The 27,160-nt window shown below is 36.8% G+C and overlaps 1 protein-coding gene across 5 annotated transcripts in view; it reads left to right on the top strand.

Annotated features, from left to right (window-relative positions):
* slmapa (sarcolemma associated protein a) overlaps positions 1-27,160 on the top strand; it is an 85,888-nt gene extending 58,728 nt beyond the window's left edge. The window contains exons 11-25 of one of the 5 annotated variants that reach the window (XM_057845232.1): positions 1,472-1,522; positions 1,824-1,976; positions 2,455-2,520; positions 4,419-4,478; positions 4,561-4,626; positions 4,717-4,797; positions 6,264-6,323; positions 6,406-6,531; positions 6,618-6,692; positions 7,735-8,040; positions 8,126-8,243; positions 11,054-11,225; positions 11,289-11,423; positions 17,160-17,248; positions 22,804-27,160. In XM_057845232.1, the coding sequence (XP_057701215.1) occupies positions 1,472-1,522; positions 1,824-1,976; positions 2,455-2,520; positions 4,419-4,478; positions 4,561-4,626; positions 4,717-4,797; positions 6,264-6,323; positions 6,406-6,531; positions 6,618-6,692; positions 7,735-8,040; positions 8,126-8,243; positions 11,054-11,225; positions 11,289-11,423; positions 17,160-17,243 (1,553 nt within the window). In that variant the 3' untranslated portion in view covers positions 17,244-17,248; positions 22,804-27,160. The remainder of the gene's footprint in view (positions 1-1,471; positions 1,523-1,823; positions 1,977-2,454; positions 2,521-4,418; positions 4,479-4,560; positions 4,627-4,716; positions 4,798-6,263; positions 6,324-6,405; positions 6,532-6,617; positions 6,693-7,734; positions 8,041-8,125; positions 8,244-11,053; positions 11,226-11,288; positions 11,424-17,159; positions 17,249-22,803) is intronic. The other 4 variants (XM_057845235.1, XM_057845230.1, XM_057845233.1 and 1 more) reach the window with 4 other exon arrangements.

Here is a 27,160-nt window from a genome sequence, read left to right as displayed (position 1 = left end):
ATATATATATATATATATATATATATACATACACACAGTTGTACCTCGACATACGATCGCTTCGACACACGATCTTTTCGACATCCGACGTAAAATTTGACTCGCCATTTGTTTCTACATCCGACGAAAAGCTCGAAATACGACATGGCAGCACCGCAGACGAATGCACGACGGATTTTCTTGTGTGACAAATCGACACAGGTTTCAAAAAAAGGTTGGTACAGGTGGTGAAACAAGGAAAAAGTTGACGCTTACCTTCTAAATGAAAATGCAAATGATTGAAAAATATGAGCGTGGGCTGGGCATCCATGAAATGGCTAAACAATAAATCTCCACAGTCCTCCTCCGACCATCGTTCGCCAGTCTTTATAAATTAAGCTGACAATTCTTTTCAATTGTGGTAACATCTCCATATAAACTGCCAGATTCGCCACGTTTTTATCATTTATTTCACAACTTATTCAAGACAAAAGTGTGCTGCAATTGATGGTGTTCTCAAGAAAACATTAAAAGTGAAAGTGAAACTCTCAAGCTCACCGCTCTCTGTCTCTGGCACGTCAGCCCCGCGGTGCGTTCAGGTAACACATAAAACGTCCGCCACATTATAACCCGATTCATTACATTAATACAGGAATTATTTTTATTATTTTTATTATATTATTCCGATTTTCATTTATAATTTATTTGTTTTGCTATGTGTAATTGCAATTTGTAATAGTACCAGCAGTATTTATTAGGAATTTAATGTAGGTTTTTCAGCTGTGGAACGAATTAATGGAATTATAATGTATTCCTATTGGAAAATCCTGCTCGACATACGACCATTTCGACTTACAAACAAGGTCCTGGAACGGATTAACTTCGTATGTAGAGGTACCACTGTATATATATATATATTTTTTAAATAAGATATAAAAGTTTTTTGAGTGAAAGCAGTGAATTAGTCTTTTTTTTTTTTTTTTTAATTCTAGTTACATCTGAGATGCAATTGTTGGCTGTTTTCAACAATATACATCGAAAATAAAGACATTGATTGACTGAAAATGGTTCTAGATGAAATGTCTTGTTTTCTCATGTATATTTATAATTGCTCTTCACCTAAAAATATATTTGTTTTATCCGATTACTCGATTTCAGTCGATTACTCGATTACTAAAATATTCGATAGCTGCAGCCCTAGTTGAATCCACCACTATTTTTTTTTACACCTCCAGGTGTTCAAAAATTCAGGTTATACATTTAAAAAATTATAGATTTATTATCGGTTATTGATATCGGTATCGGCTTTGAGGAGCAGGAAGTTATCGATATCTGTATTGGTTTCAAAAAATGGATATCGTGCACCCCTATTAGAATACAACATTTCCTTTTCTATGGTCAACCAATCCATTCATGGATTGGAACTCTATAGCCGTTAATGTCATCCAGCGAGTTAGGCGATTTAAAGCGCCCTTGCTGTTGTCATCCACAGTGCGTTTAGAGCAGCTCCAGGAGAAAAGCGTTAAGGAAAACAACAGCCTGGGTGAGTCCCGGTGTCACTCGGGTCACCTTTTCCTGCATGCGCAGACTCCATTCCGGTTTGCATGCTGGTCTTTCTCTGCTCACCTGTCTGACTCATTCCATGACAATTCTTCTACTCACTGCTCTTCACGGTGGCACAAATTGGGATGAACCTGGTTGGTTTGGTCTCCAGGGATTGCGGGGAAATGGTTTCTCTTTGCTTTCTGGAGTTTCTTGGTGGACATTGGCGGCGGAACGAGATCCGCCTCGCGCATGCGGACCTCTCGGTATATCGACGTTTGTGTGATGTGGTCACGTGACAGATGAAAAGGAGGCATCCCCTGCGGTGGCAGTAGAGGTCCGGCCCGCCGAGGAAGAGCCGAAACCGCGATCGCCCGAGAACAGAGTTGAAGAGGAAGATGAAGAGGATGACGATACGGACACTGACGACGGTGCAGTTGGAGGAGATGTGGATGGTAGCGGTGGTTAAATTCTATGTGTTTTGTTTCAGGTAGAAGTGGTTAGATAATCTTATAGTACAGGTTCACTTGTCGGTGCGCCGTTACTAAAATGGTCAGCTTCCAGTATGTACCTTATCCCCATAAATTCTTGGACAGTCAGGCTGCCACAAACGGCTAATTTATTGCCGATGATTTTTGCCATGAATTTACTAATGGGCTGAAAACTCCAACATTGTGGAGTGACCATTCATCTCAGTCATCGAGAAAGCCATCGTTGCTTCCTACTCAGACATGCCGGTCTAGGTTAAAGTCAGATTTGGATTTGTCCTCTTTCCATTCCACCATTTTGAAATCTTCCCAGTCAGACCTTCTATGTGTTTTCATCTTGTTTGTCACCATCTTGTCTCGAGGCTATTTGTGTGGCATGCACGAGCTCGTGTCTTGAGGAGAAAAGGGCCGCGGCTCAAATAACACGCAGTCTCTGTTTTGTCAGACAACTGTCACGTTAACAACAGCGGAGGAGATACCACTCGAATCCAACAGTTGATCGAATGTCCGCGTGAGTACAACGTTTTTCGTTCGCCGTCATTCTTGCTTTCTCGTTTCAGTCTTGTTTTTATTCACTTCTTTGCATTTGGACTCCTCCGTTCAGTCCTCATCATTCCTGAAGTCTTCTTTTACTTCCTTTGCATGATCATCAAGATGCTTTTTCGGAGTGTTTACTTGCTGTTCAATGTAAATAGGGAACTATGAGAATTAGATTTAAAAAAAAAAAAAAAAGTAGGAAAGCATTTTTTGTAGAAAGGTCAATTTCCTAAGGTTTCTCCGAGATACTTGTTTCATCATTAAAAGAGAAACAACGTCGCAAAAAGTTTATTTTTTTTTAGGGCTGTCAAAATTATCGCGTTAACGGGCGTTAATTAATTTTTAAAAATTAATCACGTTAAAATATTTGACGCAATTAACGCAGATGCCCCGCTCAGACAGATTTAAATGACGGTACAGTGAAACGCTCACTTGTTAATTGTGTTTTATGGAGTTTTGACGCCCTCTGCTGGCGCTTGGGCGCGACTGATTTTATAGGATTCGGCACCCATGAGCATTGTGTAATTTAATTATTGACAACAACAATGGCGGGCCACTAGTTTATTTTTTGATTGAAAATTTTACAAATTTCATTAAAACGAAAACATTAAGAGGGGTTTTAATATAAAATTTCTATAAATTATACTGCCATTTTTCTTTTAAGGACTACAAGTCTTTCTATCCATGGATCGCTTTAACAGAATGTTAATAATGTTAATGCCATCTTGTTGATTTATTGTTATAATAAACAAATACAGTCCTTATGTACCGTATGTTGAATGTATATATCCATCTGGTGTCTTATCTTTCCATTCCAACAATAATTTACAGAAAAATGTGGCATATTTTATAGATGGTTTGAATTGCAATTAATTGTGATTAATTAATTTTTAAGCTGTAATTAACTCGATTAAAAATTTTAATCGTTTGACAGCCCTATTTTTTTTTTTTTAAAAAAAGGGAAACGATGCTAATATATTGCCATTGTTTAGGATTATTCTCTGCTGATTGGACAGGAGGGTTTCGGGCGTTACTGTTGTCAGGGCAACGAGAGTTTTTGTCTCCTCAGCGCCACACAAGTGCAGAGTGTCAACTTCTCAGTCGCGGGGTCCTTGTTATCAGATGTTCCTTGTGAAAAGACAAGATGTCCCGCCATTTGTTCTGGACTGTCCAGAACAGCTGATTACGGGATTTGGTGGTGCAGACGTGGGATTGTAGATGTCTTGCCTATCACTCCTTCCGTGGTCAGAAGGCATCGTGTGTCTGTTCTGCCCGTTGTCTTGGCGCTGCAAATTCTAATCATTTCAAGTCCAGTTGGTCATAATATCAGTCATTATACTAGTATATTGGGTGCGTTAGAGTAATACAAATTAGTTAGTCAAACAGTGAATATGAGAAAAGATACTATTCCCTTCAGCGCGAATTGTTCAAAGATGGCAGAGCAACAAAAGAGAGAAAAAGTTTTGTGTGAGGAGGAAAAAAAGGGAAGCTACCAGGATATACAGAATACACATCTGCTTGGTTGTCACTCGCTGGCGTGACCCCACCACCACCGCACCCCATGACATGTTCGGGTGGGGTGGAGGGGTTAGACACACAAAGCCACATGGGTGATAACCGTCATATGCTATTGTTTAGCTACAACTGGATTCATGACCTTATTACTATTCATTCTTCACACAGACGAACAGGAAAGGTTTTTTTTTTTTCTTTTCTTTTTTAAATAAAACATCCAAGAAAAACAAGCTAATTAGATGGGGGAAAAAAACGTTAGAATTCACAGTTCAAAAGCTGACGAAATGCTTTGCTCATTAGATATGGAAATGAAAATATTCTGACTTTGTTTGCTTTTTTTGTCTTTTCCGTATGCAGCAGTGAAACAGCTAAAGGAAGCCGTCAGTTCGTCCATCCACAAACTGGCCAACTTTGATGGTGAGAATTTTTGAAGACTTGTAACCAACTGTATGTAATAATTCCATAATTTCGCTGCTCCACATTTTGTGCGCTCGTCCAGACGCCCACCTACAGAACAACCAGACGGCGGAAGATGACATCCTGACCAGCCCGGATAGACTTAAAGGTAAACGATTCCCAAAAATAAATAAATAGATAAATTACGTAACTTGTAAAGATCCAAGATTTTAACCTCTGTTTCATACGGTGTCTACAGGAAACCAAATGGATGCCAAAGAGTCAGACATGTCGGATACGCTTAGTCCCAGCAAAGACCGAAGCAGTGACGACACTTCAGGTGGGCCAACCTTGACTGGTTCAGTTCAGTGTTTCCCAAACATTAGCTGTCATTGATGGGGCGAGACGTCCAATCCATTTTGAAATTGAATTGAAAGTTTCCAAGTTGAGGGTTAGTTCATGAACCATTAAAAAAAATAAAAATAATGCCTCCCCTCGTCGAATGTAGCCAATGAGATAAGAGGCGCAAAATACACAATTATTAGGTCGACAATGTCTTGAAACTTGATATATATATATATATATATATATATATACATTTTTTTTTTTTTAAACCTTTCCTGTTCAGCTGTTTGACACTGAGAATGGAAGTCTAAGTGCCCGGATAGTCTGAACAGTTTTAATGTTTCACATTGAGAGTCTGACATACTCCCTTTGTGATCATTCAACATACCTCATTTATTATGACAAAACAGCGAACAGGAAGGGGTTATGGGGGAACAGAAGAAAATAAACACTAGAGATGAAAGAGAAGAAACACAAACAACAACAAATACATTGAACGCCTAACTACACTAACTACTAATATGTTGGTGCGATCGTCAGCTAAATGTATTTCCGGTTGACACCATGTGGGGGGCCTGTTGACCAGGGAAAGAGGGGGAAGAATGTGGGGGAGTCTGTAAGCTAAGTGATAGAAAGGGGTAGAGTGTACACAAATCATCTCTGTGATCTAGAACCCAGTAATCGTGTGAATCCCTTGTGAGTGTAAGCCCGTTGGCGACCGACCCTACGCCGCCCCATTGCCAATCCCGGCACCGAGACCACCCGTCCGAGTGCGCTCTACTTACAATTTAGACTAACTTAAAACTGAATTAACTAGAACTTAAAAATAGCTTGACACAAATGGAAATTCAGTTGAAACACATGGGAAAAACACCTATTTTTTAAGTGATGTGCTTTATCAGGCATAATGACATTTTTAGGTAAGAAATAAGATTTCTTTTTATAAGATCTAGAAGCTTTTTGAGTGAAAGCCGTGAATTTGTTTTTTTCCTTTTTCTAGTCACTTCTGAGATGCAACTGTTAGCTGTTTTCAACAATGTTCATCCAAAATAAAGACATTGATTGTCTGAAAATTGTTCAATATTCGGTGAAATGTCGTTTTCTTGTGTATATTTATAATTGCTCTTTACCTTAAAAAAAAAAAAAAAAAAAAAAAGTTTTTTCGATTACTCGATTAATTGATAGAATTTTCAGTCGAATACTTGATTACTAAAATATTCGATAGCTGCAGCCCTACATTCAATGTTTTACCCATTTTTTTACCCATTTGGATTTTAATCAAATATGTCTAATTTCCATTAGTCAATCCTACTTCAGTTCAAACTCAAGTGTTTTTTGGAGTTACTTTTCTGATTGTTAGTGCAAATTCATATAATGATTTGTTTATACTATATATTTATTATATTAGAACCACTGTTTTGGCTGATGTTTCATATTTTTTTATTCAAAACTGTGTCGCAGACGGAAACATGGACGACCAGGAGCTCAATGAACCGCTCAACAGAGTAGCTCTTCTCAAAGGTAACTACCTCAGAACAAAATTTTGCTTCTAAGCAGTACTAGAAGTACACTACTTGTTAGTGATGCTATATTTTTTGTGTAGCCGAGTTGCATCGAGCCGGCTTGGAGCCCGGCGACACGGAGCAGGTCATCCACCATCTCCACAGGGAGCTTCTGGAGGCCCAGGAATTAGCTAACACTGGCAAACAGAAATGTCTGGAGCTTCAAGGTGAAGCATTGGCAACAAAAATACAAGTAATAATCATAAAAACTGACATTCTAAACTATTTTAAATGTTGTGTTGGTTGTGTGCAGCTCTGCTTGAAGAAGAGAGGCGGAATAACTCGCAACAGACGGAGGAGTCCACAAAACAGATCCAGTACCTGCAGAGTTAGTACACACACAACCGCATTGTAGGACAACAATATGGAAAGGGATTTTATGAACAATATATCAAATTAGGGCAAAAAATGCAAAATTTCAAAAGCTAAAACCAGGGCTGTCAAAATTATCCCGTTAACGGGCGGCGATTAATTTTTTAAATGAATCACGTTAAAATATTTGACGCAATTAACGCACATGTCCCGCTCAGACAGATTTAAATGTCAGTAGAGTGAAATGCCCACTTGTTAATTGTGTTTTATGGAGTTTTGCCGCCCTCTGCTGGCGCTTGGGTGCGACTGATTTTATAGGCTTCAGCACCCATGAGCATTGTGTAAGTGATTATTGACATCAACAATGGCGGGCTACTAGTTTATTTTTTGATTGAAAATTTTACAAATTTTATTAAAACGAAAACATTAAGCGGGGTTTTAATAAAAAAATTCTATAACTTGTACTAAGATTTATCTTTTAAGAACTACAAGTCTTTCTATCCATGGATCACTTTAACAGAATGTTAATAATGTTAATGCCATCTTGTTGATTTATTGTTATAATAAACAAATACAGTCCTTATGTACCGTATGTTGAATGTATATATCCATCTTGTGTCTTATCTTTCCATTCCAACAATTTATTTTACAGAATATATATATAATTTACAGAAAAATATGGCATATTTTATAGATGGTTTGAATTGCGATTAATTACGATTAATTTTTAAGCTGTAATTAACTCGATTAAAATTTTTAATCGTTTGACAGCCCTAGTTAAAACTAAATATTACGGAAATTGAACAAACAAAACAAAAACAACTCAATATAGAAAAGTTGAAAAAAATATTACATGTACAAGTAGTCCCCGAGTTCCGCTCCTGCGCTGGCGACATAACCCGTCGAGTACGTCGTAACATGGCGACTTCCTGTATTATATGAACGATCAATCAAAAATATCAAGAATTAAAACACATAACTGTCAACACAACAGAAACACATATATCCTCTTATTCCTCAAACCTGAGATATTCAAATCTAACTCTGCTCACGAACAGCTCAGCTCGGGAAGCTGCAGGCCGACATGGAGGCTCTGAGAGAGCAGAGGGAGAACACCATCTGTAGCACCAGAGAAGACCTCTACTCGGCACAGGAGGAGATCCTGGTCCTGCGGCATGCCGTGGAAGCGGCCACGGCCGAGCGAGAGAGGGACATCGTCGCCTTGCAGGACGAGCTGAGCGGCGTCCGGAGCGAGCTGGATCGATGGCGGAGCGCCGCCGCCAAGTACGAGGAGGAGATCGGACGGCTGCAGGAGGACTTTGCGCGCCAGCAGCTGCAGCGCAACAACGCCAGTCAACTGCAGGGTACGCCAACTCATCTGCTGCCATCAATAGTGATATTTATGGGAAATCTCGTTTCTTCAAGAAGTTGGTCTGCCTCTCCTTTTAGTTGAATGTGTGGCACTGCAGCAACGATGCACGTCGTTGCAGCAGGACTGTGATGGCCTGAGGGAGGAGAGGACTACTCTTACCGACAAATTGCACCGTCTAGAGGCCGAATTGTGCAGGTACACATATTTATTGACAAGGATTTTTTTTTAGTTTGATGCCTGTTGTCGATATTTATTTGGATTTAGGAAGCTAAACCCACAATGAATGGACAAAAAAAAAATCACAATTTGGGGGGGGGGGGGGGGGGAGTGTGTTTAAGTATTGATAAAAACTATCCTTAGTAATAGTAATTACTTGTATTCATTTCAAGGGTGTAGGTTTGGATAGGGACGTTAGCGACATCACACTACCAACTTTCCAGGATGCTCAAATTGTCCCCACCAACTTTTAAGAAACCTTGTTTGCATTGTATAATGAATTCAGTTATATAGGTAATTTAGATTGTCTTCCCATATATTGTAAGGACAGAATTGACCCTACCGTTATTAAGTGAATTACTTTCATTATGTTCAGACTAGGGCTGCAGCTATCGAATATTTTAGTAATCGAGTAATCGACTGAAAATTCTATCGATTAATCGAGTAATCGGATAAAACAAATATATTTTTAGGTGAAGAGCAATTATAAATATACATGAGAAAACAAGACATTTCATCTAATCTTGAACCATTTTCAGTCAATCAATGTCTTTATTTTCGATGTATATTGTTGAAAACAGCCAACAATTGCATCTCACATGTAACTAGAATTAAAAAAAAAGACTTAATTCACTGCTTTCACTCAAAAAACCTTTAGATCTTATTAAAAATAAAAAAATATATATAAATATCTTACCTAAAAATGCCGTTACGCTTGATAACACACATCACTTAAAAGTTAAGATTTTTTCCCGCGTGTTTCAATTGAATTTCTCTTTGTGTCAAGCCATTTTTAAGTTCTAGTTAAGTTTTAAGTTAGTCTAAACTGTAAGTCCTGATAGGATTTGGAGTTTTTGCAGTGTTCAAAATAAATGTATGATACAGGCTGTATTGGAGCACATTAGGGACCAGTGCTACTAGGCGTTTTATCCAGCAATGACTACTGAGCTAAAATTGATAGTTGGCATGATTAAGTTTTTATTTTACACCCTCATCACTCTACAATGCTATGTTATGTTAAAGCCTGTATGTAAGACACGTTAGCCACGCATCGACAGTGGTCATAATTAATTGAAACCTAGCCCTCCGCAGGGCTAACGTTGCGTGACCTAGTAGCGACAGTAACGTTAATCTTATTTATTAGCGCTTAGCGCTCTACTGCTTTAAGATGGCGGCTGTTTACTAACGCTGCCCAGACGCGGCCGAGTCTGTCATTGCGCATCTAGTTCAACATACAAGTGATCTCTATGAGACGCATCAGACGCTACCTGTACCAACGTAGCATCGTGCGGGCTAGTATTTAGCAACGTCGGTGTCGTTTGTGACGGCTGTCGGCTGCAGTAAAAAAATTTTTTTTCCCCTTCTTCCTCTCCGCACGTGACAGCGCGTTGTCCCGCATTAAAAGTAGTCCGAGCAAAACGTGATGCTTAGAACTGTCAAAATAAACGATTACTCGAGGTGAATAAAATTACTTGGATCAGTTTTTAAACTCGAGTTACCCGAGTTGCTCGAGTACTCGTTTCAGCTCTAGTTCAGACTTGCATTGACCCCTTTTTACTTGCTGAATGTACCAGTCCATTTTTTCCCTCACACGTGTGATTAGCTGAAGACTTGACCTCCCTACACGCACACTCAATCACAGCCCCAACACAAATTCAACATGCTGCCCCCCCCCACCCCCCCTTGGAAGAAGAGGAATATTTGAATTTTTTTCCCCGCCAGCAGCAGCCACTATAAGTGATGGGGGAAAATATTATGTGATGCCTTAACATTAGCACATTATGCCTTTGTGATGTATGATTGCTTCTGTGACATAGATTGTAACAACTTCTATTGTTTTTCACCTTGGGTCCCATAGTTAGGAGGGAATCTCACGAAATAACTTGTTTTGCACCATAGTACGCGCTCGAGTCCCATAGTTAGGAGGGAATCTCACGAGATAACTTGTTATGCACCGTAGTACGCGCTTGAGTTCCATAGTTAGGAGGGACTCTCACGAGATAACTTAAATAAACATTCTACTTTAACCGCTAGGAGCCTCATCTGGGGGGGAATCTCATACCCTTGCTTGGTCTCACGAGTTCGGGTGGTGCGTTTTCGTGGGGGCAGGGAGTGGCCACCCGTGTCCCCGCGTCAGACGTACCTGTAAGAGTCGGGAGATTCCCCCAACTCCCCGGAAGTCTGCCAGAGGATTACGTACAGGCCGCTTGGCTTTGTTCCTTCGCCGCTTTGCCGGAGCGTTTGGCTCCCTGCTCATTTGTCAACGTTAATCGATTTTCATTGTTAAGGAACAGTTTGTTGTGCTGTAACAGTGACGCGGGGATTCTCGGATTGACAAACTAGATCTAACGTCATTGTTACCACTTGTTCTTGTTTTGATACTTGTTGCTTGCTCTAGTCGGATTGTAATCAATAAATCTAATGTATTCCGCATTTTCTAATCAATAAACATCGTCTATTGAGCAAAAGTGTGCTGGTTGCTGACTCACCGCGAACCCGGAAATTTCGGAAAACAGTAAGTAATGTAAAAAGAAATCGATGTTGTGGAGGTGGGGAACACACCACTAATTTTGCAACTGAAAATCTGACCTGCATCACAGTTAGCGTAACATTAATCCGTGTGAATTTCCCAAACTCGAGTAGGAAATTGCTTGAAATATCCTCCTGTATGTGTTTACTACTGTTAACGTTAATTAAACTGTAAGAAATGCAGTGAACAGAGGTTTACCCCCCTTCTCCCCAATTTTCATTTTTATGAAAACATGATCGGGGTTTTTGTGTCTCTATAGCACCAAGGCTCAAAGTCTGGTCCTCAGCAGCAATTTGGAGTCCTTGGAGAAGCGGGAAGAAGTTCTCCAAGGCAAGCTGGGCTCACTGGAGGACCGGCACCTGCAGGACGAGAGCCGGCTAAAGAGCCAGCTGGACCGGGCCCAGGACCGCACGCACTCCCTGCAAAAAGAGGTACGCGCTCTTTGTCGAATCTGGATTAGACTACGGGACTCACCCAAGTGGTTGGCGTCACAGTACGAAGACACGCAATCGCAGCTGTTGGACCTTCGGCAATGCTACGAGAGGACTGAGCGGGAGAAGAGCAGCATCCACCAGGAGTTGGAGCAGTGCAGGAACAACCTCAAGCTGCTGCAAGACAAGAACGGCTCTGTGAGCGCACGCACACACATACACACCTGCAACACAGGTGGAAACGGGGGGAAAAAAAGCCGGGTACCGACTTCATCTGCAGCTGTTTTTGGTTTTGCTTCCTATTTTGTTCATTTGCAGCAGAAGCACCTGCGTGTGTTTTTTGTGTGTGTCGCGCATGTGGACGTCTAGGACACGCAAGTACGGTGGTACCTCTAAAAGTCGAACGAAATTTGTTTGGATTTGAGTTAAAACATACTAATATTGGACAAAAAAGTAGCAAAAGGGGGAAACAGAATACTGTCATAGATTTTACTATCTGTTGACAGGGCGCGGGGCCGCTCTGTTGGGGGCCTATTTTCAAAAACTTAAAATTCTAATATTTTCAAAACCAAAGCCGCTAGCGTCCTAAAACCACCTCCTTGAGGCATATATGAGTCTCCATAAGCAGCGACATAAAAAAATTCAAAGTTGTTCCCTCATAGATTATTTTTTATATAAGTATAACGAAACTTAAAATGGCTATAAAATTCTCAATTTTTACGTTAGATGCACAAAAATCACCAAATACACAAATAATCACCTGTATCTTGAGGATCAATAGCAATATTTAACATATACTTTTATAAATAGCAACTTGAATTTTTTTTTAGTTAATAAATAACTCAATTTTCACATCAGAAACTTCATACTTGAGGAAAGCATGCAGAATCATCTTAATTTTACTCAACAAAAGCAAAATTTGCATTTTTCTGTATACAATCACAACTTATTTAGGTTGAATCCCGATGTCACTCTTGCCTCAGCACCTCTTGCGTCATTTTTAGATTGAAATGTTGCATGAGATAAAACACGTAAAAGCGATTTTTTTTTTTTTGTATGGACGCAGAAATGTCTAAATTACTAGTTTTTTTTGGGCAAAAAACAGGCAGTTGGCCGAAAATTACCTGATTATTTGAGTGCAGGGTTACACCTTTGTGTATGGATACAAAATCCAACTTGGCGGCTGTCACAAAACAAAGAGCTTTTTAAGTTGAAAATTTGTGTAAATAAATGCTTAAATGCCGTAAATATAGATATGAATGTAATAGTCTAGATTCTTGGTTAAAAGCAAAAAAAAAAAGAGAGAACTTATCATTCATTTTACATAAATATGTCAAGCTAAAGTTACGCTGATTTGTTCCATTAATTTCATTGTATCACAATGTTTCAAAGTGCATGCATGGTGTAATTTAAAATAATAATTACCTTGACTCCTCTACCAAATCACACTGGAGACAATCTTGCCTGCTTGTATACAACAAAACTTTTGTCCTGTTTCCACCTAAATCCGGCGTTAGAACGCAGCATGTTTGAGTTTATCCCAGGGAAAGCTGCCACAAAAACTGTCTACAATTTTAGTTTGTATTTCAGATCGAGCATATAAAGCGGCACAAAAAATTGACACAAATTTGACCACAAATGAATGCTAGGACAAAAATAGGGGCAAAAAATGATCAAAATGGACAGAAAGTGACAAAAATTGGGCAAAAACAAGGCGGAAATATTTTTTCTCAGACGTTTAAATTTTAAGAAACATTTTCTTGTTTGCTTTCCAGATCCACCTAATGAAACAGACCAAAAAAAATAGTTCAAGTTGGAAACTGAGAACTACGAAACTAGGCACACCAAGAGTGACAAAAAAAATCAGACGAACAACTACAAAAATTGTTTTTTGCAGTTTTAGTTTGTGTTCAGATATAGCATATGAAATAGGACAAAAAAATGGGCACAATTCAGACCGAAAATAAATTTGTGGAGTGAAAAAGTCAGACCAAAAAAAGGGGCAAAAACTGAGCAAAATGGGAAAAAGTGACAAAAATTGGACAAAAACAAGGCCGAAATATATTTTTTTGTTTTTCAGAACCTTCAAACCAGAGACAAAAAAAATTGACACAAACCAGACCGAAAAACATCGATGACGATGAAAAAAATTTGACATGGAGCTTGACTGATAAACTATTTAACAAGTGCGTGATTACAAAATTACAAAGTGTACCAAAGAGTGACTAAAAAAATCTGACAAAAACCTACAAAAACTGTCTGCAATTTTGGTCTCAGTTTCAGATGTAGCCTATAAAACGGACAAAAAAACACAATCTTGAACAATAATAAATTTGGCAATCGAACAAAAAACTGATCAACATTTTTTGGTTTGTTTTTCCAGATTTAGCGAATGAAACAGACAAAAAAACAGACACAAACCAGACCAAAAAACCTGGCAAAATTTGATGAATAGCTTTAACAAAAAAAGGACAAAATCTGATCAAAAAGTGACAGAAATAGGATAAAACAATGCAGAAATAATTTTTGTTTTAAGTACAGAGGTTTTTTAATTTCTATTAAACACCCAAGAAATGCAGTACAACACGCCTATGCTACCTATGAAAATGAAAAATAAAAATCGGACGCAAGTCTAACAAAAATGGGAACAAAAACACATAAGCATAAACACAACATTGACTCCATAGCAACATTCAAAGTGTCCAAGTTGTCGGCGGCATTTTGGAGGTACCACTGACGTAGAAAACTAGTAATTGAATCACACTAAATATAATAACAATCGTGATTGGACCACCAAACAAAGACGCAGCAATCACTGTAGCGTGACGGAACGCAGACGCGAGTTTGCCGGCGTCCTTCCCTTCCCTTCCCCCGGCCGCTTCCTCCCTGCAACAGGATGTTTAGCTTGGATCAACGCAATCGCCGTAAACAAACAGCTCCCATATTGAGATTGTTTAGTTGCTAATCATTAGCACATGTCACTTTCTTTGTAAGCTCCTCTGTGCTATAAAGCACAAATCACGTTGAAGCCAATGGACTCATTCCCTGCCATTGACGGCGATATATGTCCAATCGAGCGAGCCCAAATGGATTGGATGTTAATTGCCGTTGATGGCGACTAATGAGTTAGCAGAGGTGGATAGTAACGCGTTACTTAAGAAACGATGTGTATTTAAATGAGTTTATTATTAGTAGACGTCCAATCCATTTGAATGAAAGTGCATTTTCTGCCAGCGCTCCCAATTCAAATGGATTGGACGTCTATCGCGGTCAATGGCCGCCAATGAGTTTATATTTTAGAGATCAGAGGTGGGTAGAAATACGTTCCATTTATTCCGTTCCATTTACCTGAGTAACTTTGAGTAGAAATTGACATCTAAGAGTAGTTTTACCACAACAAGCTTTTTACTTTTTACTACTCCGCTAGTACACCAGTCGTTACATTTGTCGTCTTTATTCTACGAATTAGATTTTTCCCAGAGATGCCAACAGCGGCTCTTCTGGTTTTGCGAATTAGACGCCGCGACAATAATCACGTCTCCATTATACCAATCATATGTAACAGTACAGTCACATGAAAACATACAAGCTTGCAGTCGGAAGTCCTATGATCACGCCGGCGTGTTCATTCACGTGGCGTCTTCAAAGCACCGTTAAAATTATACTATTTGACAGTCAACATTATTGGAAAGTGCAGATTTCTAGTTGAGTAGATTTGTGAAGAAACGCTACCCTTACTCCACTACTCCCCGAGAGTCGTTACATTTTTTCCCTCTTTGTTATAGGCATTAGATTTGACTTTATTTTGCCAACACAGCGGCTCAACCAGTTTCACCAATGAGACATTGCAATGATAATCACATGACACCATTACACCAATCATACGTAACAATACAGTCACAAGCCCACACACACAAGTTTGCATTCGGGAGTCCTATGATCACGCCAGCGTGTTCAATCATGTGGGGCCTTTAAACCGCTGTAAAAAAATATACTATTTAACATAGTCAACATTACTCAAAAGCGCAGATTTCTACTTGATTACGGTAGATTTGTAAAGAAGCGCTACTCTTCAGCCGTTATGTTTTTCCTGTTGATTCTACATATTAGATTTGACTTTATTTTTTGCCAGCTCTAATTTTAACAATTAGACGTCCCAATAATAATCACATGACACCATTATACCAATCGGACATAACAATACAGTCACAAGCCCACACACACAAGTTCGCATTCGGAAGACCTATGAACACGCTGGCGTGTTCAATCATGTGGGGCCTTTAAACCGCTGTAAAAAATTATACTATTTAACATAGTCAACATTACTCAAAAGCGCAGATTTCTACTTGAGTAGATTTGTGAAGAAATGCTACTCTTACTTCACTACTAGACTAGAGCCGTTATATTTTTCCTCTTTATTCTACATATCTGATTTTGCCAGAGATCCTGACAGTGGCTCTACCAGTTTCACCAATGAGACGTCGCAACAATAACCACGTGACTCCAATCAAACGTAACAATACAGACACATCACAACACACAAGCTTGCATTTCGAGTCCTGTGTGTTCAATCACGTGGCGTCTTTAAAGCACCTTAAAAATTATTCTATTTGACATAGTCAACATTACTCGAAAGCGCAGATTTCTACTTGAGTAGATTTGTAAAGAAGCGCTTCTCTTCAGTCGTTATGAATTTCCTGTTGATTCTACATATTACATTTGACCTTATTTTTGCCAGCTGTAGTTTTACCAATGAGACGTCCCAATAATAATCGCATGACATCATTATACCAATTGGACGTAACAATACAGTCACAGGCCCACAAACACAAGTTTGCATTCGGAAGTCCTATGATCACGCCAGCGTGTTTAATCATGTGGGGCCTTTAAACCCCTGTAAAAATTATACTATTTAACATAGTCAATATTACTCGAAAGCGCGGATTTCTGCTTGAGTAGATTTATGGACAAGAAACGCTACTCTTACTCTGAAACTACACTAGAGGCGTGAAATTTTTCCTACATATTTTACATATTTGATTTTGCCAGAGATGCTCATAGAGTTTACCCAATGAGACGGCGCAACAAAAATGACATGACTCAAAACAAACGTAACAATACAGTTACATGACCACATGCAAGCTTGCATTTGGAAATCCCATGATCATGACGGCGTGTTCAATCACGAGTCTGTAAACGAATCGAAAAATTATAATATTTGACAGTCAAGATTACTTGAAAGCACAGATTTCAACCTTTTATTTGGCACCGATGGACCACGAAGCACCGGAGAGATATGATTGTTTTAATTTCATAGTTAAAAATGTTTTCTCCACTATAGCACTCATGCTCTTTGGCCGGTGATGTTTCATTTCTTTAGGTTTTTTTACATTCCGGATTGAATTATTTTTGTGTTGTTTTTTTTTGGTGCCTAATATGGTCAAGTTGTAGTTTATAGTTCAGTATAATTATGAAAGTTCGTATAGATGACGCTGTGCTGAGAGGAAAAAAATACTCGTTTCAAATAATGTATCACTGTGTAAGCAATTACTACCTAATTACGTGAGTCTTCTTTTCATCAAATACTTGTACTATATTTTCTGGATGACTATTATGATTTTGAAGTAACAGTACTCTTATTTGAATCAGATTTTTTGGCCACTCTACCCACCTCCGAGTTAGTTGAATGAATGAAATAACAGAATAAATACAACGCACCGATGTTTAGATATTTTCCTTTACTCGCTAAATGTCCACTATTTGCTTCATGGCTACCAAACTATGATTTTTGTGGAGTAAGTGATGTCATAATAGATGTTGCTTTGCTCCCTCGCTGGTGCTGCTCCGTCCTCCCTGGTTTGTTTTGCTTGATTTGCCGGCTGATTTCTTCTTATCCCTCTCCTCCCCTTCCACAAACCCCGCCCTCCCCAATAGCCATCCATACTGCAGCCTGTCCAAGCCATATTCATGGGTCTTGTCCTGGCTCTGCTCTACTGGTGTTTCGGCCAGTTGTGGTAGAAAAGGTACACGCCGACGTGTGCGTCCGTCTCCTCTGTTGCTTCCCTCCATTCCTCCGCCTGCTTTTACACAAAAACAGGGAAAATCTTCTCACCTGTGAGGCGTTCAGGGTCACTTTTTACCAACTTTTTAGACTCCAAGTGACTGCTTTTGGTAATTAAACAAACCAAAACCTTGTCTAAAAGATAAGGAAAACACATTTTGGATATGAAGGCCACAGTATTTACATTTGGTATACAAAGATGTCTCAATTATGATTTATACATATGGCGGAAAACACTCAGGTGACTTAAAGTTCTGTTTTGAGACCCCCAATTTGGCCAAATTTCAAAATTGTCCGATATGCATGTGTGATACATCATTGGAAAGCTTAAAATCTCAATTTTCTGGGGGAAGAAAAATTTTGGACAGGAGGGCTTTTTTTAATGTTTTTTAAACACCGAAATCCTATCTGGAGGTGAGAGCACGCGAGAGCAGAATTACAGACGCCATGACTTTAACAAGATATTATTGCATACTTACATTGTTTCGATCCAAAAACTCCATGTCGCATGTATCACTGAGTGTCAAGACACAGCTGTGAATGGCCACAGCTGGATTTTTTGGGATTTTATGGGTGAAACATGGTAATATAACAAGGGACGCGATGCAGAAATGGCAGACATCAAGGAGTGGTCGAGATTTTTTTTTCATATATTTACCCTTTTAAACATTTTTTCCCAATTTTTCTTTGTTAGGACCGATTATTTATCATCTAACATATCGGGGAAAATGCGACAGTAACAAAAAAAAAAAAAAAAATTGCGATAGTTATGAGGTAGAGATCCGTGACTTTTTTACAGACACCATTCTTGTGATGTAATTTGTTTAAAAGTTTAAAATATGCGAGTGAATAATTTTTTTGTGCCTTTTAAAAAAATTTTTTTTTAACAAAATATTAGACATCGATTAATGATTCTAAGCTAAAAATGACGTTTTGAATAAAAAATATAATTACCTTCCTTGTTTTCATGGCTGGGCTGAAACAAAAACGGTTGTGCGACGTCTGTAAACGTGGGTTTCCAGGGTAAAACGGGCAAATTAAAAATAGTTCTTGGGCTTCATGCGCCATGAATCTGCTATGGCAGCATACAGACATATTGTTGTATAAAACACCACAGTTGTTTTGGCTTAAAATACAGCTGTTTATTTTAAAGAGGAGTGCAAGAGCAGAAACTGCTTTTTCAGTCTTGTCTGTGTTTTCCGCCATATATATATTTAGATGGGGCTTTAGGCCCATATTGTAAAATTCTTTTTTTTTTTCTGAATGGCTTTTCTTCAGCCCAAATCGTTTGACCGATCGTCACCATTCGAATATGAAAATGACCGGAATTTTCACGTGATGCTGGGAATTTTTTGAATGAGCCCCCCAAAACTTTCCGTTTGCCCGTAAACACGTGTTTTGAAAAATAAAGACAAATCAAAATGTATCTGGTCCTACAATTTTTGACCAAATCACAGAATTTACACATCCATTACAGCCCATTGACATTCTACTGCGGCCCATGTAAGTCAATGCCACTGACAGCCATGTACGTCCAAATTTCACATACATTTTCAATGACAGACAAACCTGTGTGGGGGTGATTTTTGAGCAAAAACTTACCAGATAGATCTGTACCACAGCAAAGCCCTATCGTAATTTCTCCAAAAATTGCAGTTTGTAGTTCTGAATGAAATTGTAGAGTAATAAAATCTTAATACAAGCAAAATTTAAATAAAAACACACTCTGGATATATATGGCCCCCAATAATACTGAAGTTGATCATATACTATTTAAGGGGTGTGAATATATATTGAAAGGGAATATATCGCTATATTTTGTATTTTGTAAATGTACTTTTTAATAAAATATATTAAAATATAGAATATTTAGTAATGAAAACTAACATTGTTAATGATGTTTTTTTTTGTTTTTTTTTAATTTATCAAAAATAGTCACTTCCTCTACAAAGTATTCAACTGCTCATCTTTCAGTGCCTTTGACAGCGCTAGACGTCTAATTCATTTTGGACTGTGAGGGGCGAATCAACAATTAGTTCATTGAGCGCTCTAGAAGTGTGAAACTAATTCATTGACGGTGATGGACGTTTTTAACCCATTTTCAGTCCAAAATGGCCCTGAACTCTCAAAGAGGAGAGAAATTTTCCCTTCCGTTTGTTCGCGAGTGCTCTCGTACGCATCACGCACTCGCGACGTTGCTCCTCAAAGCCGAAAAAAGATGCAAGTTAGCAACTTTTTTGGGCATGTTTTTTTATTTTCATTGCCATCTCAGAAGCTCACTCGGCTTCTTTTTTCTTGTTGACACGCATGCGCCAGCTTCATGTTATTGCTTGAATGTTTTTGTCTTTAAAAAAAACAAAACTTTCCAATGTCATATTCTTGCAGGTCCTCATAGTACAAAAAGCTTGTATTATTATTATTTTTGTATTCATTTATTTATTTTTTTAAGTTTTGAAGTCTTCCATATTTTTTTCCTGTTTATTTTGTGGTAAAGCAACACCACCAAAGTAAAGAAAATTGGGATTTTTATTACCATGAAAAACAAGTTAAAGAAATAATTATTTTGGGGAAAAAAGTCATTTAAAAAATTATAGACATTAGAGCTAATTGTGTAATATAACAAGGGAGTTGAATTATAATATAATAAAATAATAGTTTCATAAGAAATATAACTAAGATTATTTTAAAAGAATGTGATTTTGCAAGTTTTATTACAGTTTAAAATTGTATTTCAAGAAAAGTAAATGTTTCGATTTATTGTTACAGTACATGGAAAAAATCTTAATTAGGGCTGCAACTAACGATTAATTTTATAATGGAATAATAGAATTTCCAGTACACAAATAAGACAAAAATCCTGTTCATTCAACAAAAAAAGTGCTGCAGATCGATATTTTTTTTTTCTTGTGGGCAAAGCGCTGATATAAATTGTGTCGATGGCTCATTTATTAGTCAGTTTTCTCTATCAAACAGTTGTTCGTAAATGCAATCCAAATTTCAAAGTACCCTCTCTTGTATGACAATTTACAAGTTTGAATGGGAGTTTGTGTTGAAAGCGGTTATAAAAAGGGGTTTATGTTTGTTGTTTCTTTATAAAAAGAAATGAGACAACCTTACTATCTAAGAATAACTCAAGTGGTAATATGCTTCTCCAAAGAAAATAGAAAATGGACACTTAAGACACTGATTAGCGTAATCGATAACTAGCTAAGCGCTTTGTGCTAAGTAGTAATGTCTCATCAACAAAGAATACAAACAATACAATTGACTTCGTTCACTCAACTCTGACGGAGGCACTACTGTATTGATTCGGTGACCCAATCTGAGTATAGCAGTGAACTCTCTCTCATGTGTTATCACTGGCGCGTGCAGCCTGACATTTCACACAAGCAAGGACCGGGACTGCTCATAGCTGCCGGCAAAAAAGGATTATCAAATTCGCTGGCAACTAATTTTTTAATCAATTTAATCTATTAGTCGTTGCAGCCTTAGTCCTAATGCAAAAAAAAACATAATCCCAACTTCACAAACTTTGTTTTAAATGTGGAAGGATTATGTAATCATATTGTTACAGATTGATACATAAGATTAAAATAAATTAGGGCTGTCAAATGATTAAAATATTTAATCGAGTTAATTACAGCTTAAAAATTATTTAATCGTAATTAATCGCAATTCAAACCATCTCTAAAATATGCCATACTTTTCTGTAAATTATTGTTGGAATGGAAAGATAAGCTACAAGATGGATATATACATTCAACATACGGTACATAGGTACTGTATTTGTTTATTATAACAATAAATCAACAAGATGGCATTAACATTCTGTTGAAGCGATCCATGGATAGAAAGACTTGTAGTCCTTAAAAGATAAATATTAGTACAAGTTATAGAAATTTTATATTAAAACCCCTCTTCATGTTTTCGTTTTAATAAAATTTGTAAAATTTTCAATCAAAAAATAAACTAGTAGCCTGCCATTGTTGATGTCAATAATTACACAATGCTCATGGGTGCTTAAGCCCATAAAATCAGTCGCACCCAAGCGCCAGCAGAGGGCGACAAAACTCCAAAAAACACAAGTAACAAGTGGACATTGCAGTCTGCTGTCATTTTAATATGTTTGAGCGGGGCATGTGCGTTAATTGCGTCAAATATTTTAACGTGATTAATTTTAAAAATTAATTACCGCCCGTTAACGCGATAATTTTGACAGCCCTAAAATAAATACCTGTACAAAAAGAGGCTCGGACATATATTATTATGTTGTCATGTTTTAGGTTGATAATATTTTTGAAAACAGTTATCAATAGTAGAAGATATTCCAACTTTTTTATTTAATATTTTACAAAAATGATAGTGGTAAAACTAAAATCCACAAATGACGTATTTGTCAAATGGATAATCAGTCAGGTGTGTGTCTGGCAGTCTGGCGTGCATCTCCAGCGATGACATCATCAGGATGGGTCCAAACAACTAGCGCGTACGTGACTCGTCCTCACGACAACACCGTTATTAAATGTGACTCACGCGCCAACAACATTTCCATAATACAAGCTTGTCGACTTTGAGGGACTTGAAATGTTCTCTGGCTTCTGTACAACTTAATTTGCCATTCACGGCAATAGATGTCCAATTCATTCATTTTCAATGGCGCTTTTCCTCACGAGGGTCGCGGAGGTGCTGGAGCCTATGAAAGGAAATTCATATCAGCTTAAAATAAAAGAAGATATTTACTGTTTTTCTGCCTTTTGTTACTGAAATTGAGAACTACTTAGTGTTTTTTTGTTGTTGCTTTTTTTTAAATTTTTTAAAATTAATTTAAAGGTTTAATATTTACTAGTTTCTTCTTTTTCTAGTGTTGAAACCACGCAATATTTCCTTTTTTTTTTTTTTAATTATAAATGAATAACAACTGTAATTTTATAGTAAAAATGTCATATTACCTTTTAAAAAAATCTATTTTTAGATCTGTAAAAAAAAAATTTTAAAAAGTGATTAAACATTTTAAAAATGTAAGAATATTCAGTTTTTACTTTTTCCAATTAGAAAAACTACTGCCATTTTTATTTTATTTTTTTTTTAAATAGACGTCCATTTAAAATGAGTCTGTCCAATCCATTTGAACTGGAAGAGGTGGCAGCGACTGAACCAGAGGGCAGTGTATCCACCCTAATCAATAAAACTAAATGTAAACACTTTCAAAAAAAACATTACGCCACTTTAATTAAACGAATACTCGAAGCGACAAAATTTAATTTGAATATATTTTTCTAATCGAATACAATATCAATGGCAACCAATGAGTTTTTTTTGTTTGTTTTTTTAATTAAAAAATGGCAGCCAATATTTACGAATTTATCAAATGTTAGCCTCCCACTCAAAATGGGATTTGACATCTATTGCCATAAATGGGTGCTTTTAATCTTATTCTTTTACTAATACAATAAATACTCTTTTCTTTATACTGTACAAATAGCTAATAACTTTGGACTTTTCTATGTATGCTAATAGGGCGGCTGGAGCCCGTGGATGCCGCTCATCGCAGTGATGGTCGCCGTGACGGCAGCCATCATCTACCCCAACCTCTCCAAGAGCAGCTCGGCCTGACGCGCACAAACACACACAAAAACATACAAAGACAAGAGCATGGGCACACACACTCACACACACTCGCGCGTTTCGGTGAGGCGTGCGCCACCGCTTTGCTTGTATAAAGTCAAATTGTACATAATTGTAGAGGGAATTATCAAAAGGTTGTGGTTTCTCAAGATTTATTTTGTCCAGCGGCGGGAAGTGTAGTTTATTTTTTGTTTTGGTCGTTTTTAATGATTCGTGCTCTCTTCTTAAGTTGCGGTGGTTTGTCTTTGTTCATTTTTTAAGGGGGTCAAAATGCCGTCGAGCAGAACGAGCGTTCACAAAGTAGTCGCAGAGGGTCATGTTTTGTCGATGTTCGGCCATTAACTTATTTGTGTGTGTTCTGTCAGCTAACGCCAAAAACGCCCCTGGCACACAAAAACGTTGTTTTGCAGAGAAACTAAGCAAAAATCAAGATTGTGCGATGGAATAAGTGTGGTTACAAACATGTTATGCCCCAAAAAATATTGAAGCGTATTGATGACACACTAAATAAAAAAGTCTAGTATCACTAGTTTTTACTTACATAAGTATCACGTGATATCTATACACTATATATAGATATAATTTAAAATGATGTAAAATTGTAATAGTAGTAAAAACATGATCAATATCATGCAAAAATATTATAATCATATTTTTATATTGTATCTAAAAGAAATGTTATCAGGTTTTTACATGTTACCTTTTTTGCAGAAGTAGCACGTAAAAATATGATAATGGTCACTTTTTTTTAATATATGTAAAAATGTGATACTTTTTCTAAAATTTAAAATGATGTAAATTTGTAATGTGTAAAAAAGATTATCATGCAAAAACATAATGATCACATTTTTAATATAACGTGAAAAAATGACCATCAGGTTTTTACATACCTGTTTTTACATAAGCATCATGTAAAAATGTAATGGTCACTTTTTCATATATTGTGAAAATTTGATAATTTTTAAAATTATAATGGATTGCAATAGTTTTGTAAAAACGTTTTCATGCAATAATATGATCACGTTTCTACATAATGGTAGTTAATAAAAAATGATCGTTATCAGGTTTTTTACATGATAGTTATCTGTTCTTACATGATAAATATCGTGAAAAAAATATAATGGTCACTTTCTGTATACTATCAAGTAAAAATTTAATTTTTTGAGGACATTTAAAATGATGTCAAATCATAAAGAATGATTGTTATCAGGTTTTTACATTATAGTCACCTGTTTTTATGACATGATTAGAATAATGTCAAAATACTATAATGGTCACTTATATATATACTATCACGAAAAAAATTGATTATATATATTTTAAATTTCAAATGATGCTGTAAAATTGTAATAATGTAAAAATGTGATCATTATCAGAATATGTAAAAAAAATACATACCTTTTTTCCCCCACGATATGTACGTAAAAATGTCATAACGGTTACTTTTTTATTTATACACTAACGTGAAATTATCATTATATACATATATTTTTTATTTCAAAATTATGTTAAATCATGATACTTATGTAATAACATGATTATTATCATGTAAAAAACGATCATTTTTTTGCATACAATTGAAAGGTAATCATTCTCATGTTTTTGCATAATGATCATGCAAGAGCATGAATGATCCCATTTTTGCATGATAATGATCATCGTAATCAAGTTTTTGCGTAAAAACCTGAAAACATGATCATTATCATGTAAACACCTAATCTTTTTTTTTTACATACAATTGTGTAAAAACATGATCATTCTCGTGTTTTTGCATAACAACGATCATGCAAGAACATGTAAATGATCCGATTTTTGCATGATAATGATCATCATAATCAAGTCTTGCGTAAAAACTTGATTATCACTTTTTATGCTATGAGGTAAAAACGTGATCATTCTCACATTTTTGCCTGATAATGATCATGCAAGAACATTAGAATGATCCCGTTTTTGCATGATAATGATCAAGCAGAAACATGAGAATGATCATTTTTACGTCATAGTATGAAAAAATGCGATCATCAGACATTTACACAAAAATCTTCAAGATTACATTTTTACATAATATTAATTACACAAAAATGTAAGCATGATCAGGTTTTTACATGGTAGTGATCAATTTTCTACATCAATGTGATTTTTTTTTACATGATAGTATCATGTAAAAACTTCATACTAGACTTTTAGTGTGGCAGCAATATGCTACTGCAAAATATTCAAGCAACAAAATATCCTTGTTAGCCACCTTTAATGTTTTCACCAAATGTTATTGCTGTCCACTAAAATACAAAATGTTGGTGCTTAAAGGTTTTTGGGGGAATGCTAATAGAAACTTTGACTTTTTTTTTTCATTTTCTGTTCTATCTGCTAGCATTGTCAACTTTTATCTAAGACCAAAAAGTTGTTTCACATAAAAGATGAATAATTTTCTTATGTGGTAGCCACAAAAATTAGCTTAAGAAAATAAATAAAAAGTTTAAAATTCTATACCCGTTTTGCCACTGGTGTTTCCGGTCACAATTTATCCACTAAAATGCTAACTCATTCTTTTAGCTAGCTAGTTTGGTTGTTTGTGTCACCACCCCAAAAAATAGTTTTAGGCAGCCACCAGCAATTTTACCACCATTAACGCTGTTCTCAAAAGAAAAAAAGTTTTGGTGCATTTTGTATATCCTGCTTGATAAAGGGATTTAAGATGCTAACAGAAATGCTAATACCTAAACATGGTGTTAAAAAAGCAATTGCAGTGGTCATTTTTGTTGGACAGCAACAACACAATACAATGAGAGTTTGGGATTGGTTCAAAAATTTTTGGTAGCATGTTTTTGGTTGCTAACACATTAGCCGATAGCAAAAACACTGTCATTTTGTGGAAGCGCGATTCTGCTCTAATGACGGCTAAAATGGCCGCCTGTCTTTTTTTTTTTTTTTTTTTTTTTTTTTCTTTTCTTTGTGAGGGAGCAGTGGGATGTTTTGAAACTTGAAGCCAAATCAAATATGGTAAAAAGTATTTTTTGTTAACTTTAAGGGCACACAAAAAGGGGGGTCAAAGTGCCTCTCACACCGCAATTTTTGTGTATGTACACACAACCTCGCACGCACACTTGACGTTCACTCGGTCAACTTTTTTGATAACTTCCATGTCGAGTTTGTCGATTTACCATCAAGTTTATCAACTCTCTGTCTGCCCCGTCTTCATATTCACGCCGATTTATACGTCAACTTCCTGCCAACGTCACAGTAACTACGTCGACTTGATTGCAACTTTGTAACAACTTCCTGTTCACTTTCAAGTTTGTGAACTTTGTCGGATTACGTCGTACTTTGTCAACTGAACTTCTTGTCACTTTTACATGAGAATGTTCAACTTGCTGCCAGCTTTACGTCAACTTTTCTGTCAAATTACCGTCATGTCAACTTTGGTCAACTTGTTGTGAGGTTTTACTGTTTCCTGTCAGGTTTGTCAACTTCCTGTCGATTAGACGGCAACAAATTTCATGCTAATTTTTTCAGTTTCATGGCATTTTTAAATTATGGCAACTTGTTGCTTGGTTTTGCTGTTTCCTGTCAGGTTTGTCAACTTCCTGTCAATTTTGTTGCTAATGTTTAAGATCTGGGACAATTTCATGATTTTTTTTTTTTTTGGTGTAATGGCGTAATCAACTGTTGGCCAAGTGACGTCAACTTTTTTTTGTCAAAAATGCTTTCAAATTACAGTCATGTTAACTTTGGTCAACTTGTTGACAGGTTTTACTTTATCCTGTCAGGTTTGTCAACTACCTGTCGATTTTGACGCCAACAATTTTCATGCTATTTTGTTTCATGGCATGTTTTTTAAACTTTGGCAACTTGTTGCCACGTTTTGCCATTCCCTGTCAGATTTGGCAAATTCCTGTCAATTTTGTTGCGGGATAATTTCATGCATTTTTTTTGTTTAATGGCTTATTCAACTTGTGGCCAAGTGACGTAAACTTTTTTTGGTCAAGAATGCTTTCAAATTACTGTCATGTCAACTTTAGTCAATTAATTGCCAGGTTTTACTGTTTCCTGTCAGGTTTGTCAACTTCCTGTCGATTTGACGCAAACAAATGTCATGCTAATTTTTTCAATTTCATGGCATGTTTTTGGCAACATGTTGCAGGTTTGTCAATTCCTGTCAAATTCCTGTCAATTTTGTTGCCAATATTTGACAACATTTGGGACAATTTCATGTTTTTTTTTTTTTTTTTTTTTTTTTTTTTTTTTTTTT

This window comes from Corythoichthys intestinalis, chromosome 9, assembly GCF_030265065.1.
Source record: "Corythoichthys intestinalis isolate RoL2023-P3 chromosome 9, ASM3026506v1, whole genome shotgun sequence".
Taxonomy (NCBI): Eukaryota; Metazoa; Chordata; class Actinopteri; order Syngnathiformes; family Syngnathidae; genus Corythoichthys; species Corythoichthys intestinalis.
Note: the sequence above shows the minus strand (reverse complement) of the source record. Positions and strands in the feature narration are given on the sequence as shown.